The sequence below is a fragment of the Thamnophis sirtalis genome, unplaced genomic scaffold (assembly GCF_051295495.1).
Source record: "Thamnophis sirtalis isolate CommonGarterSnake01/CBP01778 unplaced genomic scaffold, rThaSir2_p1.2 scaffold_4, whole genome shotgun sequence".
NCBI lineage: Eukaryota > Metazoa > Chordata > Lepidosauria > Squamata > Natricidae > Thamnophis > Thamnophis sirtalis.
In genome coordinates this window covers 86,911,478-86,930,190 of record NW_028261384.1, presented here as the reverse complement: position 1 = coordinate 86,930,190, position 18,713 = coordinate 86,911,478, and the positions used below count along the sequence as shown (strand labels likewise).

General features: G+C 36.1%; 1 protein-coding gene across 3 annotated transcripts in view; it reads left to right on the top strand.

The window, feature by feature from the left end:
- MARCHF10 (membrane associated ring-CH-type finger 10) overlaps positions 1 to 18,713 on the top strand; it is a 60,568-nt gene that overhangs the window by 17,759 nt on the left and 24,096 nt on the right. For all 3 annotated transcript variants that reach the window (XM_087713293.1, XM_087713295.1, XM_087713294.1), the window contains 2 exons: positions 14,277 to 14,426; positions 15,833 to 17,210. In XM_087713293.1, coding sequence (XP_087569419.1) covers positions 14,277 to 14,426; positions 15,833 to 17,210 — 1,528 coding nt within the window. The remainder of the gene's footprint in view (positions 1 to 14,276; positions 14,427 to 15,832; positions 17,211 to 18,713) is intronic.

Here is an 18,713-nt window from a genome sequence, read left to right as displayed (position 1 = left end):
ACTGTGATAAATATATAAAATGCTGCCCTCCTTACTGTATGGTATGCAATCGCTTTCAGAATGAAGAACTGAAAAAAAAAATTCAGATCAAAAAGTTTTACATGCATAACCTGAATATAAGAATTCCCCATGCATTTAATAATTTTGTCACTGTAACAAGTTTAACCTGATGATAATATTGGAGAGGGGTTTTTTGAGTCAAAGGGATCTCTGATTATTCAGCCTTGATTTGATTGATTTGATTTGATTTGATTTCATTTATATGCCGCCCTTTTCCCCAAAGGGGACTCAGGGCGGCTCACAATTCAAATCAGGGAAGGGGGGTACAGACAAGAAATAAAAAGACGAAACATAACAATACATAATTTAAAAACACACAACAGTCATACCATTCGAGACGGGGGGCAACAGCTCTTTAGCCCCAGGCCTGTCGGAACAGCCAGGTTTTAAGGGCTTTGCGGAAGGCCTGGAGGGTGGTGAGGGTTCGAATCTCCATGGGGAGCTCGTTCCAGAGGGTCAGAGCATCCACAGAGAAGGCTCTCTTCCGGATAGTCGCCAGTCGGCATTGGCCGGCGGATGGAATTCAGAGGAGGCCTAATCTGTGGGATCTAATCGGTCTATTGGAGGTAATTGGTAATATTCTCAAACTAAATGTAAATGTAATTAATATGATTTCTCTGCATGTATGCATTTGATATTTTTATACTTACATCACATTCAGTACAATTTGGTAACAACAATGAGAATTTTATCACAACTGCACCTAATACTTTAGAAACAAATGGCTCTGGAGCCAAGTCTTTGACATCATCCTTCACCAAAGGCTTCTGACCAAATTCATCTGCCACAGGATAATATGTCAGGTGCTTTCTTAATTTATCAACTACTTACAAAACATAAACCATAAATCGGGGGGGGGGGCACAATGAGAACTTTAATGGTTCCTCTCCTCTCCTTCTTGTCTCTCTATATTTTACACACTACCTGTAGTTGCTGGAAAGCAATGCCAGTTTGAGGTATGTAGACAGTTCACCTCTTTCAAAGTCCACTTATTCTTTGGAGGCCAGAACATTTTGTGCATTAGCCACACACTAAACAATTTCATGTGAAAAGCTTACTATGGAGTCCAATGGGCTTTATTGCAACATTTTTCCAGTATGTGGGTTAGGTAAGATCTACACTAAATAAAAATCATCAGCCAAAATTCATTTAAGAGTCGAAAGGCATTTACTGCTTTAGTCAGAATCTAAAATAAAAAATAAAACATACACCAAAAAAGAAAAAAATATTGGAATCATGTACAAAATAGTGATAGCCATAATGGAGAACCTGTGGCATGTGTGGTGGAAGAGGCACACAGAGCCATCTCTCAGAGCATGCCAGCCATCACCCATTGGTCTTCTGGGTTCCAGCGTGCACATGCACACCAGCTAGCTGGTCTTTGCACATGTATGCATCAGAAACCTGAAGACCAAGTTACAGGTTCATGCGCACACTGGAAACCGGAAGCTCAGCTTCACAGAGCATTCATGCGGGAAACTGCTCTTCTGATTTCCAGCACTCTTGCACATGTGCGTACATACTCACATTTCAGCACACGGTGCCAAAAAGGTTCAGGACTGCTATATAACAATACTGTGCACAAATTCTAAGCCTTTAAATTTCACCTTAATCCCATACCAATATGCATTTCATTTTATCCAAGTATGCACAACAACAGCTGTCATGTTCTTCTGTGTGTGCTTTTTTCCTTCTGTGTTTATGTATGGTTGTGTCTTTTTGCCTTAGTGAGCATTAATTGACAAATGTCATTTGCCAGATCTACAGGAGAAAATAGGGTGGAAATGTCCTCTCCCTGGATGGCTTCCAAAACCATTTCAGAGGCCTTGTTTTCTCTAGGGGTTCTTACCTAATTATAAAAAATAAAGTTCTTTGTTGAAAACAAGCACAACCACAGGCAACACTGATTCCAGCAAAAGGTGCTAACTAGTTGTGGCTAATGCAAAATGCCTTTTTAATATAGTTTCCTGACAGTGACAGTAAAATAAGATTATCTAGAAGTGAAATACAACTATGCACATCTGTGCATATGCATACACAAACATACACACATTACATATGTAACTATAAGCGTTAAATAATAAATTAAAAATTAAAACTAACACAGTTCATAAATCACAGGGAATATGGAAGCACAAAATTGAACAGTCTAGGAGGATATATATGGATCCTTTGTGAGACAAAAGAAGCAACAAATAGAAGCCCTGTTTTTTACTAGAAAATTTCTTCAGCATAGGATAGAAGATGAAACTTATCCAGGATTCCCTATAGAGAAAATATAAAGAAGCATAAAACTTTGGCATTGGCATAGTATTTTTGTACTATTCTAGCAAAGTGGCAGAGGGCAATATATCCAACATGCTCAAAGATCTGACGAAATTTCAGAAATGTGATGGAGTGGAAGCTGACATACTCTTTTGAAAAAAATCCCAAGAGCTGTAATGCTTTGAACCAGACTTAGGCTGATTTAAACATCAAAGTCACAGATAAGTAGAAGGTCTCTGGAGAGAATCCTAGGGAGTAGACTTTGTTAATAGATGTTTAGTTAGGCTGATTTAAAGTTGTCTGGTTTTTACACTGGATCCAAACCCATTGGAAGAAATATTAACTTTAGCTGTAAGTTAAAGAAACATACCAACCTCTGGAATCCACAGAGAGCCAGCTTATCTCTAAATATAAAAAAGTATTTTTAATATATTTCATAACTGCAAGAATAAATCTAATAAAATTAAACAAGAACTTCAAGGGTTTTACCATTGTAAAGGACACTTGGGCATGATAAAAAAAGCTAAGGAAAGGCCTTGGTGATAAAAATTGGCTGTAGGGATGAAGTACGTTAGGGAGAATCTCAGAATAGCTATTATGGATGGTTGCACACTCATCCAGATTTGTAGAATGGATGTGGCATCTTTTGAGTCCACCTAAGATAGGCAGATGTTGTTATTAATTGGTATTAAAGGTAGTAATAATGGCTGTCATCATCCAGTTAGAAGCAAAATACAGCTTTGGGGAGAGGAGTCAGCTGGAGTTGTGGGCTGTCAGGACTCAGGAGAGACCCCAGAATCAACATACCCAGCTCCAGTTGATGAGTGCTACATGCAAAGGCCAGCTGGACAGTGGGTAACCGCATGGGGCAGGTGAGGCTGGAACAGGAGCTGATACTGAAGTTCTGCCTGAGCCCCAGAGACTGACACACCTGGAAGAGAGGAAAAGATGAGGCAAGGAGAGAGGAAAGAATATAAAAGGAGGGAGATTAGTGGGAAAAGGAGAGGAGAGAGAAGGAGAGAAGACGATAGGGAGGAAAGGCTTCTGTGGCCAAACCTGAGGGAGATAAGGGAATAGAATAGGAGAGGATTCTGCGGGGCAAGTGTGAGGGAGAGAAGAGTTTGAGTGAAAGGGAGGCAAGCAGAAGAATCAACAAAGGAGCAGAGGATTTGGAAGGAGAACCCAGCTGGCAGCTCAAGAGAAAGAGAGAGAGGCAAGAGAGAAAGTGGAAGACCAGCTACCTGAATACCATTGCATCATGTGACCAGCATGCTGGGAGAGACTCAATACCAGCCCATCACATGACCTGCAGTCCCCTTATACTCCAGAAGATCCATACTCACAGCACTGTACTGAGACTTAGACATAATGCACTTCTGAACTAATATAATGCATAGTCTTACATAGAAATAGCTATTTTGCTTCATTCTGCTCTTCATTCTGAGAGCAATTTTACATGGAATAATTATTTATAATTAATTCCAGATTTTTAAAAAATTTATCTGGACCCTTAGTCTGCTTGTGGATCTCTAAAATCAAAATTTTAATTACTGTTTATTTTTTTGCTACTTATTTCCTACCCCAGTTTTTAAAGCTCTGAACTGTAGTTAAAACTTATTTTACAAAGGTTTGAAGGAAATTCACCTAGTGCAATAGAACTTGTTGATCCAAAGAATAATAATAAAATTGAAAAACAGTTAATAAGCCATGTCTGAAAGTGATTAGAAAAGGATATATGCAAATATAATGTCCTTTCAAATGCACTGACTATAGCAAGAAGGGTATTCTTACAACTGAAAGACAGGTTGAAAAGATATAAGGGGCAACTTTTATTGGTAGTAAGGTGTAATTTAATGGATTGAGAAAAAACAATTTATAAAGATAGTAAATTATATGGGCAAAAGGTGAGGGAAAGCCATACCGTTTTAGGACACACATCAAAAATTCAATCCACATTGCAGTTTCTAAACCAGAAACATTATCTGCATTTGATTCTCCAATCTTGCGTAAGCCAGTGTTAGTGTAAAAGGTGCTTCTTCTTTGTGTGTATGTGTTATATCTTATAAATTTATCTTCCTCTTTTTATGGCAAAAAGTTCAACGAGCAAGGATTTTTATCTTTTTGCCATTTCCTTCTATAACTATGCACTGTAAAGTCAGTCAGTTCATTTAACTCCTCCCCACCATTACTGGTATAATTTAATTTTTAAATATAAGTAATATTACAATATTAATATTACAATTATTAATACTACAATATTTATTATAATTTATTAATCATTAATTATTAATAATACTGGTATTTCACACAATAGAGACAAAGTGCTCCAAACTCGATTGCATAAAATACAACTGCAGCAATAGAGTAGTCAATGCCTGGAATGCTCTCCTGACTCTGTGGTTTCATCTCCAAACCCCCAAAACTTTAACCTTAGACTGTCTACTGTCAACCTCACTCCATTCCTAAGAGGCCTGTAAGGAAGCCTGTAAGGGGCACTAAGGTGCCTACCGTCCCTGTTCTAATGTTCCCTTTTATTTGTATCCATTTCATGTATTCAAAATCATGTTTATACTTATATATGTTATCTAATACATGCTTACTTGGTATATAGATTCATTAAACATCTGTAATGTTCAGTCCCAACAAGGTAAGTGTTGAAAGAGGCCTACATTTATAACAGTGTGATGTCATGTAACATGTATTTTCAATTATACTTCTAGCCTTCTTTTTAGCTTGTAACAGAGCTTTGGCTTAGCACAATAACAAAGAAAAAAAACCCGTTGCCTTGGATAATTATGTAAGATAAAATATATTTAAGACCTGAGGAGGCAAATCTCAATCAAATCTTTACTGTATATTTTATATTATTCCAAATAGGCATATGAATCATGCTTCAAATAAAATATATGAGAAAATTAGGTTGGTAAATGTTTTTCTTTGGAATCTACCGGGAAAAAACATACACCAACTGCTACTTAAACGCACAATCCCATCACCACCCTGCACAGATCAACTCTGTAGCCAAGACCAAATGCCTAGCCGACAAAGACCACCTAAAAACTGAATTGCACACTCTCACAAATGTATTAATCTCCAATGGATTCCAAAGAAAAACAATTACCAACCTAATCCAAAGGGAGACTCCCCTCAAGAACCGTGACACATAACAGGACAACAGCATCGCCCTCCTCCCTTACATCAAAGGCACCACAGATAAAATCAGCAAAATTCTCCACAAGCACAATATCAAGACAGCCTTCAGCATTGACCAAAAAATAGCCAACATCTTAAGAAATCCCAAAGACAATATCCAGCTAGAAAACCAAGAAGTCTACAAAATACCATGCAAAATCTGCCCTGCCACACACATTGGACAAACTAATAGGAGAATAAATGCACACATCACAGAACACAAGAACGCAGTCAGAAAAAAAGAAAAAAACTTCCTCCCTTTTCCAGCACCTTAAAGCAACAGGACATGAAATTGATTTCGAAGGAACCAAATTAATCTCCAAAACAGAACACTTTAACAAGAGAATAATTATGGAAGCCATCAAAATAGAGAAACACTCCCACAACATGAATAAACGTGACAATACCTCCTGCCTACCAGATATCTGGAAACCAGCCCTAGTCAACAAACAAACTCAACCCACCACCTAGGGCATTACAACACAAAAGAACAATGAACACATAGCCAGCATCTCAACCACACAGGATGTTACGAAAAAGCCGACCAATCTACAAACATCAACTCCATCTACCAACAACACGAAACAACAATAGACACGCAGCCAGCACCAATCTACCAATCAGGATGCAACTACACAGCCAATCAACCCACTTACAGCAACAAAGCCAGCACTCCACACACACACACCAAGATTTATAGAGAGATGGCAGCTCCGACCACGCTTTACTCGCACAAGCACGAAGCCGAAAACACCAGCCTGAAGATGGCGAATGGGACCTCGCCAAAACGTTGCCAAGACAATATCAATCTTACACGGGAAAAGACCTGTGTGTGTGTGTATGTGTGTTTTGAACAAATCCAGAAAATTGTTTATTTGATGATTTTTATTAAGTTTTGTTACTAGAAGCATAACAGATGTAATATTTGCTTAATATAATAATAATAATAACAACAACAACAGCAACAATCCACTGAAGCTTGATGTAGTTGTGTGGATTATGTGCTCTGAGGAAGATGAGAACTATGCCAGAGAGTCAACCATACAGGACAGGTCTTATCAGAGGAGTCGGATAATGTCTCTCCCATAAAAAATATGGTGAAACATAAATTTCAGAAAGCCATACTGACCCAAGTCACCCAAGTTAACAAGGTCCACATTAGATGTTGGAGCTTCTGGATATCTGGTGAAAAATGGGCTACAGGAATCAGGACTGTTGGCTGAGCAACCAGGGTCAGCAGCTGCAAACTGCTGGGAGAAAGGGTATTTACCCATTGCAAATATACCGTGATTGAAAACAAAGAAATAAGGATTTGTTATTACAGATCAAGTCCAACAAGAAGAGGATATTTGAAACGAATGCACCAGTTCTAAAAAGAACAACATACAAACTTAGAAAAAAATAGAACAGAGGCTACCAAATCAATGTTGATTTATAATACGAAATAAATTACTCACAGAAGAGAGTTGGAAGAACTGAAAAAGTTTACCCAGAGCAAAAAAATCAAAGCCTTGCCAGAAGAAACTATAGAGGCAAACCAGGAGGAATTGACAGCAGAGAAATCCAGAGAAATGAGATGTACAATTGTTTTCATTTGGAAACCAAGCACCCTCTCTTCTGCCTCAGGAAGAACAAAGGCCTCTAACTAATGAAGTAAAAGAATTGAAACAAGGTATAACTGAATATCTAGAACAATATAAAAAGATCAGAATAAGGCTGCCTGCATTGAAGCTTGTTCCAAAAAATAGCACAAGCATTAAAAGATGCAAATTCTGCAATATCAAATATAAGCACCAACTCACTGCAAGAAACAAACCAACTAAAGTACAGCACACCTGCAGTTACAACTGAATATCTGGGAGGCAAAATCAACAAAGAAGAAAAAAACAAAGTGCACCACAAAAATGAAAGATTAGACTGGAAAATAAGATCAGCAAGTTGAGATCAGACACAAGCAAGCTAGAATAGATGAAACAAAAGAAGCTGAAGAATAAGAAAACCAAAAAGTACCTAATTAACATATACCATTTAGAAACAAGGAAGATCAAGGAAACCCTGAAAATAATAAAGAAGCAAATAACAACTATAGCCTAGAATATCAGCAGATATGAAACTCAAATTGCAAATTAAAGACAGAGCCTCCAATTTCAGTCCAATCAGAAACATTTCTACCAATCCATCAGTGGAGAAATTGCAATGAATCAGTCAGTACCTGACAAGGAAGAAACTGTGCAGTTCTGAATTACAGATAGGTGATAACCCAAAGAAATAAAAAAGATGCAGGAATTGAAATGAAAGAACTAATAATAACAGCAGAAAAAAGAGCAAGAAAGAACCAGAGTTGGTCAGCACCAGGTGAAGATGACCTGCATGGTTTTTGATTGAAACATCTAACTAGTCTATATCCAGGTGTTGCCAAACAGATTAACAACATACTACAAGGAGGTGAAATTGAAGAATGGCTAACATCTGGGAAAAGCTACCTGATAATGAAATATCTAGAAAAAGGGGCAGTACCAGGTCAACTACTTGCTTACCAACAACTTATAAATCGCTAACTGACGTGATAGCTGATGCAATCCAACAACATCTAGTTGAAAACAATCTCTTTCCACCTGTACAGAAAGGAAACTGCTCCAATAGCAGAGGAACAAAAGATCAACTCCTAATAGACAAAATGGTTTTGGAGAACTGCAAGAGAAGGAAGACCAACTGAATGTGGCACAGATTGACTACAAAAAGCAGTACACTTCCGGTTGATGTTGCAGCAAGAATGGCTGGAAAATAGCGGAGCTCTGCTGGGCCCCATGAAATACAGCCAGCAATTGCTTGCTGCGATACCCCCCCAGGGTTAAACTGCCCAGGAAGGGTGGTGAAGAAAGGAGAGGTACTTCATCAATCACGAGAGAACCACAATTTCCTTGTTGAGCCGAAGAAAGCTCCCCTGAATGGGAGCAAGGACGACGGCCATTTTTGGTCAGTCACTTGATGGAACAATCGGTCATAATCGGGACACTAAGATCTTGTGCTGGAGCGGTGTATGTATGTGTAAAATTCAAAGGAAAATGATGAAAATGAATAACATCTGGAAAGCTACCTGACCTAGACTTTATCAGTAGACTATTTGGATGCTAGGAAATATTTCCTGAGCTTTTGAACATTTTTAAGGCAAATTAAACATTAAAACTTCATTGGAACTGTACACCGAAAAGATGATTTGAAAGATTTTAAGAACCTTGGTTGGCTAAGTTGGATTTGGGTTATCAACATCACTGGGGGAGGGGGAGGGAGAGAGAAAAAGAAGAAAAGATAAATAAGACAATTGGGAAGGTGTAAATTGGAAATTATAAAGACTGAAAAGCACAAATTTATAGCATCTAAGGATTAGAAATTTAAGCGACTAGGAGGAATAACTTGGGAATTGATCAAATCTTATTAACAATTGATTTTTTCTGGCGTTTTCAGATATTGGGATATTAGAGGTATATTAGCGTGTTTGAAAATGACCAGCAGGGGACAATAAAGTTTTATGAAGAAATTATAGAAATAGCGACAAAGAAGTTGATGGGAATATTTAAAGATAAAGATATAGAAGTAGTAGGCTCTCAACAAATTGTGGGAAAAGATGAATATAACACACAGAAGACATGAGAAATTAGAAGGAGTGATGGAGGGGACAAAGCAAAATAAATTTTAAAAAGCAGATAAAAATAATGGAAAGATAGCAATATTAAATACTAAAAGTTAAATAAACAATCTCTTAAGAGCTTAAAATAGAGGGGGGAAAGGAAGATCTTTAAAAAATAATGAAAGGGTTATGGATGGATATTTAAAAGATGCAGCAGAAGGAATAAAGGGTAAGGCAGAGGGAACAATCAATCTATAAAAACGCTAGAAAGACATAAGATTCCAAGAGAGAAACATAAAAGAATCACCAAAAAACCAATAAATGATGAAATTCTAAAAAGGCTGAGAGATGCTGTATAGACATATAATATTTTGCAATATAGTAGTAATATTGAAAACCAAGAGAAATAAGTAGAAAGTTAAAACTGGGAAAATAGTAACACATATATAGATATATAATAGAATTTATTATAAACAAATAAATATATTAAGTTTAGGAGGTTAGAAGACTAAGACTAGGTATAACTAAATATATTATTATGATTAACATGTAAAACATATATTGAAAAATATAGTTTTCAAGGACTATAAATTCAGGAGACAGATATTTTTGGAGAAAATGATAAAAACTCAAAGAAAATAGTATAGTTTAAGGATAATGAGGTTAGAAGCCAATAAATGGGAAAAATAAAGAAATAAATATAAATTTGGAAAATAATATAATATAGATTGATACATAGAAGAATATATTGAGGTTGGAAGATAAAAATTCTGTATATGTAATTATTATTACTGTAAGCATTGGGTGAAAAATATGTTAATCCAATCATTACACTGTCCACAAAAAACATTGGTTGTTAAAGAAAAACTGCAAATAAATATATACCCAAAAAAAGATTGACTACAAAAAGGCATTCAATTCTCTGCCATGTGACTGGATAATAAAGTGCCTAGAAATAACAGGAATCAATACAAACATTAAATCTTTATGCAAAGATCCATGGCACAATGGAAGGCACAGTTGCAGGACAATGGTGAAAGACTAGGAGAGGTTAATATCAAGAGAAGAATATTTCAAGGAGATTTACTATCACCACTACTATTTGTCATTGCACTATTTCCTCTGTCAACAATATTTAATAACTCAGCCATGGCTATTAAACATCAAAAACATCTGCCAGACTATCCCACCTCCCTTACATAGATGATTTGAAGCTGTATGGAGAAACAACATCTGAAATAGAATCACTGCTCAACACTGTCCTTATATATAGCCAAGATATTGAAATAGAGTTTGAATTGGACAAATGTTCCACACTCACTATCAAATAAGGAAAAATAGTGAAAATTGAAGGGCAAGATGCCCCCTGAAAATAACATTAAGAGTCTAGATGAAGATGATTACTACAAATACCTGAGTTTCCTTCAAGCTGACAACATCAAGCATACTGAAGTCAAGATAAAAGGATTAGAGGTGAATACATAAAGAGAGTGAAGGATCTTAACATCCAAACTCAATGGAGGAAATACCATCAAGGCAATCAACACCTGGGAAATTCCAGTCACTAGATGCACAGCTGAAATAGAGGATTGGACTCAAGCAGAACTAAAAGCAATTGATAGGAAAACAGGAAAAAATAATGACAATGAACCACGTCTTTCATGTCCTCAGAGTGACATTAACAGACATTAACTCTACCTACCAAGGCAAATAGGTGAGCGTGGAATGTTGGAAGTACATTAGCAGAAAAAAGAGGGCTTTAGAAGAATATCTGAAGGATAATGAACAAGATGCATTGAAGTTAGTATACCCGGAAGGCTTACTGACTACTGGAAAGATCAAACTGGCCTACAAGAAAGACCAAATGAAGAACAGAATGGAGGCATGGGAAGACAAAGTCCTACAAGGCCACTTGTAAAAAAAAATAGCAGGGATAAATATAATAATGACACCTGGAAATGGCTAACAGCAGGAAAGTTAAAGAAAGAGATCAAGGGACTAATTCTGGCTGCACAATACCAAGCCTTAAGAACAAAGGTATACAAAGTCTAAATTGAGAAGATATCAACAGATAGTAAGTGCTGTCTGTGCAATGAAGCTGAAGAAACAGTTGGCCACTTTGTAAGCTGCTGCAAGAAGATTGCCCAGACTGGCTACAAACAACAGCATGACAAAAGAGCAACAATGGTGCATTGGAAAATCTGCAAGAAATATCATTTGACTTCAAGAAAGAACTGGTGGTACCGTAAAATAAAGAAATTCATATAAAAGAAGTTAAATTGCTCTGGGATTTTAGAATTCAAATAGGCAGGCACCCATCACATAACACCCCAGACCAGTGGTTTCAGGCGGTATGCCCTGGTATGGGTATACCGGATCCTGCCCAGGCATCGGATACCGTTCCGTCCTGGTGCTCTGGAGGGCCCACCTGCCCCCTGCGCTCCTTACTGGTGCTTTATGCTGCTGGCGCTTCCATGCATTCACATGGCTCGTATGACGCCTGCACAACACTCCACGGAGCAGCTGGAGCATCGCAGAGGCTTGCAGAAACATCATTTGATGTTGACCACATGCGTGCACACACGCTGCACGCATGCAGGTGGGTAACTCCAGGGCTGTTCCAACCGTACCAGTTGGAACGGAATCCGGAACCCACCATTGCCCCAGACTTAACAATTGTCAATAAGAAAGACAAAAACGTCTGGCAGTGCCTGGAGACAGCAGAATAGAAGAGAAAAAACTGGAGAAGATAACAAAATACAAAAACATACAAATAGAAATAGAATGACTGTATCAAAGGTGAGCAAGGATAGTACCAATAGATATAGGCACTTTGGGTGCAATCCCAAAACAACTGGAGCGCCACTTGAACACAATTGGCATTGAAAAATTCACCATCAGTCAATTGCAAAAGACAGCTTTACTAGAAACAGCTTCCATCTTGCAACAATATATGTAACACCATCAAATATTAGGTCCTTGGTAAGGACTCGATAGGTAGACAAAAATACAAAACCCAGTCTAACATCTGGATTACTGTGCAAACAACCACAACAGTAATAAATATAAATATAAAATCAGAGCTGATGGAAAAACAATAAGTTTCATTCTGCAGGGACTATTCAGAAATACCTCAATCTCAGAAGGACAATAAAATTAGGTGAAATAAGCCATTCAGAAGATGCTGAACAGCCAAAAACTAGAAAAATGTATCTCTCAGAGGCCCTAGTCGACATGACAAAATAGAAGGCTGTTCTGAAAAACTTTATAGCACAGTAATCAATTTTGACTCTAAGGTGACAGGAATTTTGTAAAGCACAGTCAACAGCAATAGCAACAGCAACAGCATTTAGACAAATATCAGTTTACAATATAAGCATTATTTGCATATTATCCTCAACAATCTGGGTCTTCATTTTACTGACCTTGAAAGGATGGAAGGCTTGGTCAACCTTGAGCCTTGTGAGGATCAAACTATAGGCTGTGGGCAATTTGCCTACAATATTGCAGTTTAACCACTGCACCATCAGGGCTTCTTAAATCCCTAACTACTCCCATTTTAGGAAGAAGCTGTGGATTCTTCAGGGAGATGTCATTGGAAGCAACATTTGTAAGAAGATGTGGGTCAAGTTGACAAGGAGAGGAATTTCTTCAACTTTTTTTTAAGATTAAGAAGAAAATAGAAACCTTTAAGAATTTCTGGGGAAAAGTACAGAGGAAGCAAGCAGAAGTCTGTTGTTTTAGTGATAACTGATAAGCAAAGAATTCTACCCAGAAAATTATGGGAGATTGTTATTTTCTTTCACATGTTTGTATTTAATATTTTGCCTCTTGAATTTGTTTTCTCTGCACTAGATTAGTAAAGTTGTATTTTTATGCACATTGAATTTTCTTTGCAGTAGAGTTTGGATTCTGCCAGAATGGTCTGCCACCTTAATGTTTTCCTATGCTGTTTTTCTCTTTGAGATTTTTTTGTGATTTTAACAACTCTCTATTTTATTTCTAATGTAGTCGACTCTTGCAAGTTACAATTTAATATTAAAAACACTTTTTCTAGTTTTTCCATTTTTCATAATTTAATTTTATTGATTTTATTTTATGGATTGGTCTATCTCCCAAAAAGTGGTGAGGGCAGAAGGAGCTAGCGATATGCCTCAGTGTTTCAAGACCAGAAGGTGGTGCTATACAATTTATTTCATTTTTTAAAATTTTAATATGCCAGAAAAGTTACATTAGTTATTGATTTAAGGAACAAATGTCAGCTGTGATTTTTCTCTGGAAGATAGCAGAAATTTATCAAGCTAGTACATCAAAGTAGAAAGTAGAGCTATGTTGAGGAAACTCAGAAGGCTTCTGGGAGGAGAGATTTGAAATCCCCAACCTTTCACTCTATAGCTAAGCTGCTACAGGAATCTAGTAGGTTCAGAAGAATGTCTCTGTAGAACTGAATCCATGGGGATTTATTTTGGAGAGTGTATTTCTTCTAATATTAATTACATTCAGAGGTATTTCATATAGAATAAATTGTGATTATCTAGTCTTGATTAAACTAAACTAAACCTTGTGGTTGAATACTTTATCTGCACATCTGCTAACAAGAAAGCCAGAGATTTAAAATCAGCATTTTTTAAAGTTGAATGTAACTCCATCTAAGGCAAGATGACTCTTTGATTACCAGTATTTTTTAAAAAAAATAAGAAAATAACTCCGTGTTTGAATTTGAAATCATCCAAGAGTATACAAAGTATTACTAAAAATTTGGGATTCCTGATGCAACTAATTCTTCACTCAAAAGATCTTTTAATTGAACGTACTGTGATTCATCTGTTTGCACAATCCAAATTCTTCTTACAAATGTAAATGTCATAAAACGCTGATTAATAACAAGATGATCTAAATAATTTTTCTCTATGAACTCCAAATATTTCTCAGGGGAAAAAGATCAAACTCATTCTTCTTTCCCGATGTTTTCCAAATGCATCTTTCATTCTTTCTTATTAGAATCTCTTTAGCCTTCTACATTTATTATTCCAATACAGGAGATTATATGTTTCTAAATTACTTTGATTTAAGATTGTCCCTATCTTAATCTTTCTAAAACAAGTGAATTAATAAACCAATGTTTTAATAGGTTTCCCAAAGCCAATTTTATCAAGAAGACAACAAATGAGCCAGAGAAATGTGCTGGAAAATCCAGACTCTGAAACTTTTAGAAAAGCAGAAGGAAAAGGAAGGAAAACGCCACTACTCCAGGGAATAGCAAAGTTTGCTAGAGGATCTGGTAAATTCTTTTGCAAGTTGTGCTAATTTTATCCTTTTTATATATGTATGGAATTTTTCTTTAGATAGATTTCTTGCTTATTTTAGCAGACAGAGAATGCATAGAATATTGTCAGGTTAATTGTAGCTAAAGGACAAAACATGAGCAAAGTTGATTAAAGTTAAAAGTTACTTTAAGCTTCTAAATAAGGCAGGTCCATGTATTAAAGTCCCAGTATGCAAGGACATAAAAATAAAGATAAAAGCAGTAGTGTGTAATTATGTATCATAATCTATGATTTTTCACATTTCTCTGGCATTTCCTGTAGCACTAATATAGCAGACTGTGTTGCTTTGGTGATTTGAGACAGAACTGTGGTAGTTATTTCTTTTTTTTGGTCAGTAACCAATGTATCATTTGGCAGAATTACAAATATATAATTTTACATGCAATCCTCAATTGCTGTCATATTTAGAAAAATATAAATACTTCATCAAATAATATGACCATTTTTCCTATACATTAAAATTAATTAAATGCAAAAAGTTTTCTTAATATAGAAAACTAACCAGTTTTTAAATGGACTATCTCAGAGATGGGGTGAAACTCTTCTTTCTCACTTGACTGAACCCACCCACCCCCACCCCCAATTAAACAGTTTATCTCAGACATGAAAAAAGTTTAGATGGAAAACTGGGACTCAGGAAGAGAAAAAATAGTGGTGTTTTTTAAAAGCAGCAACATTCTGTATGCAAAACAAAATATCTACTGTGATGTTTGGAGTGTTGAACAGGCTGGGGGTTAGAGTACTGGATGGAAAGAAGCATTTCTTTATTTTAAAACTGCTTGTTCTGTCTGTATATGTATTTGTCATATAAATGTATCTGTTTTATTCTTATATATGTAAATTCAACTTTACACATGTGTGTGTACGCACGCGCTCAAGTTATAGAGTAAGAAACATAATATGAAAATATATATTTTCAAAAGATCCATGCACATAAGGAAAGCAATTGGCCATTCCTGGAACAGAAAAATGTAGGCCCCAGCATATGGCAACCCATTTTTTGCACCGAATACCTTCAATATCTTTTGTTAAAGCAAAAGTCTGGCTGCATTTTCTTAAACCAGCTTAAAATTAAGCCAACATTAGTATGAAATAAATAAGTGCAGATAGGCCTATTCTGTCATCTGCATTTGTCAAAATATCTCAAACATGAAACAACAATTTAAAGAATTTTACTATAAATAATTTGTGGATCCAAAAATTTAACATTTATTTATTTATTCATCAATTTATAAAGCCTGTGTTTCTATTATATAGAAAAAGAATGCTTTTTCCATCATTGTTGAGTCATTATATTTAATATTCAGGAAATTGGCTATAGACAAATAAATTATAAAAGCTAATTTTCTCTTCAATACAGAAAAACAAAATATCACAGGGCAAAAAAATGGTCCTATTGAGAAGACAAAGAAAAAACCCCAAGAAAAAAAGAACATATTCCAGTCCTCTAAATTAAACATAAATAGTAAACACCTAGACCATGATCTTAAGAAAGGAAATATTCTTACAGTAGGACAGCAGCCCTTAGCTAATTCAGTGGATTCTTCTATACAGACTGCTAATAATTCTTCTTTATCAAATGAATCAAGTAATTCAAATCTTCCACCCATTAGAAATACCCTTTTGAAATCCAAAGAAGATGATTTTTACACAGCACTTGGCTCAAATGTAGAAGCATCTGTTGGAATAAATGAAGACACCAAAAACGATAACTTAGAACAAGAACTTCTTTCAGTTGATCTTAACAAACCTCCTCTTCTTGATCAAAGTAGAGGTAGTACAATATCTTTAACACAAGTGGAACAACATAATTGTGAAACTGGAGTTGGGAGTGATGGAAGTAGAGCTGAATTTTCCCATAGATTTTTACGACAACATGATGTAATAGTGGACTCAGCTATTGAACCACATTCATTAGGACAAAGAAAAGTAAGAGATCAAAAAAAATCTTATTCTCTTGAAGAAAATCTTTTGGAAGAGGCTCATAAAAATGAAAGTGATCATTTGGAATTTAATACAAAAATCCCACAAGCAGGAAGTACAGCAGCTGTTGAGGCTCCTGGTAATTTAAATCCTCCTGAAGACTGGCAAGGGAGCAATGTGTATGGCAGAGAAAGACAGAGTTTTGAGAGCAATCAAAGATGTTATGCTGGTTTTATTTCTGCTAGATCAACAGTGCAAAGACCTTCTATGCATTCACTTAATATCCCAAGTACCTTAATACAAACTGCAAACAGAAGTGACATGGCAGGCAGTGTGGATGTTGCAACGGGTCCTGTGCAAATCACAGAACTGAATGGAAATCCAAGGCTAACTGCTCGCAGACAACTATCTCCCATAAGAATCAGGGATTCCTTTTCAGGTGCTGAAAGTTGCCAATCTTCGTCATCCACAGTCAGCCACTTTGATGATAGCAATCTGCTTGAGGACAGTATAAGCAATGGTCTAAGTAGCATATCTCCAAGCATTTCTTCTCATGATGAAGATAACTTTCTGAATTCCCACAGTTCCTCATCATCCACAGATTCTTCTCCTCCATCTCTTTTTCGGACAAACTTCACAGCACATCTTCACATGACTGGTCCTTTACCTGATCAAGTTCCAATTTTCCTGACAGTATCTGATTTGCGAAATCAAAGCAACTATATAAGCAATACTACTTCTTGTAATTCAATAAATACCAAAGAGATTAATAAAGCTGAAACAGACCCTGAGAAGCTAAAAAAGTTGCAAGAGAGGTGAGTAAAAGCTAGTGGGTGGGGGAACATTGATACTTATATATTTTGTTTAGTGTAAGCTAAAATATAAAGAGTAATCCATTACCTTTGATCTAGAACTATTTTAAGCTATTTCATGCTACCATCATTTTTCAGTTCCAGAGTTTAAACTGTAAGCTCTAATGTGGAGAAATAGGATATTCTGCATAACTGATCAGATTTGGCGAAACATTTCTAAAGATTCATATATAATAAACTATATTTTCCAAACCTTGATGCAATGAACTTTGCATACAACAAAATATTGTTTTGTAATATACAACATAGAGTAGGAGTACTATTACACAAATGATGCAATGATTCAAATGGTGTAATATGCAATATTTGAATAATCATTCTGGCATCATTCAATTTATTGGAGTTTGGGAAATAATGGATACTCTTCCTTCACCTCCTTTAGGTTTTTTTGTACAGAGATCTTAAAATGTGTAATCCATAGAATGTTTTTATTTACAGGAACATTTATTGATTGTGTTAACAGGTTGTTTTCAGCTCTTCTACATGGGTAGATTTTCTCCATGATGATCCATCTCTAATCTGATGTTTCACATCTTCTGACAAAGCACTCATCACCATTGTAACAAGGTACAATGGTGATGAGAGCATTGCAATTGAATCCATCCTTCTAGCTACTGGTTGTCTTATTTTGTTCTAACTTACTCCAGTGTTCTCAAGAGAGTTAGGCTATTGCATAATATATTCAAAATAGGATAAACTGAGCCTGGGCATTTGTGCCTCAAGTGAGAACTGAATTAATACATTTTATGATTCATTTAATTGCTGTCTTGACTGCCCATGGTGTTCGCAGGAGAATTCAACACCGAAGTCCAAAGACATCAATACTCTTTGTAGCCTGTTTCTTCAGAGTTCAACTATTGCTTCTATAGGTGCCACAGTGAATACTATGGCTTGCATAATTCTGATCTTTATAGTTTTAGACAGCAGAGTTTTTAAATAACATTTCCAAGTATCTACCTTTTTTTTAATTGCTTGTACTTGACTGTTTGATGGAATATGCAGCTAAAGAAGGAGTGTGTGTGAGTGGGGAAAACTCTTGGCAGTAGCACTGTGGCTTCTGAGGAAGAAGGCAGCATATTCTAGAGAGGGGGCAAAGATAAGAGACCGTGCAATCTTGAATTGAGTGTATGAAGGAGGCAAATGTTCAGGATAACCACACACTTTCTGTCTTTTGACTTCAAAGCAGTTCCTGATGATCTGCTTGGAAATGATCAGTTAAATGCTCAAGATAATATTATGGAAAATGACCGGCTTTCTTCTTCTTCTTTGTTAGCTTAACTTGAAACTTCACATGAACAGTTCACGATTTCCACAGTCAGCATACTATAATTGAACTTCTCCATCACCTTTATGTTTTTTCATTAGGTCATATGCATGTATAGATGTATTATTTTGATTGTTTGAAGATAATGTTAGCTATGAAAAAATAGTTGGCATGGCAAAAAT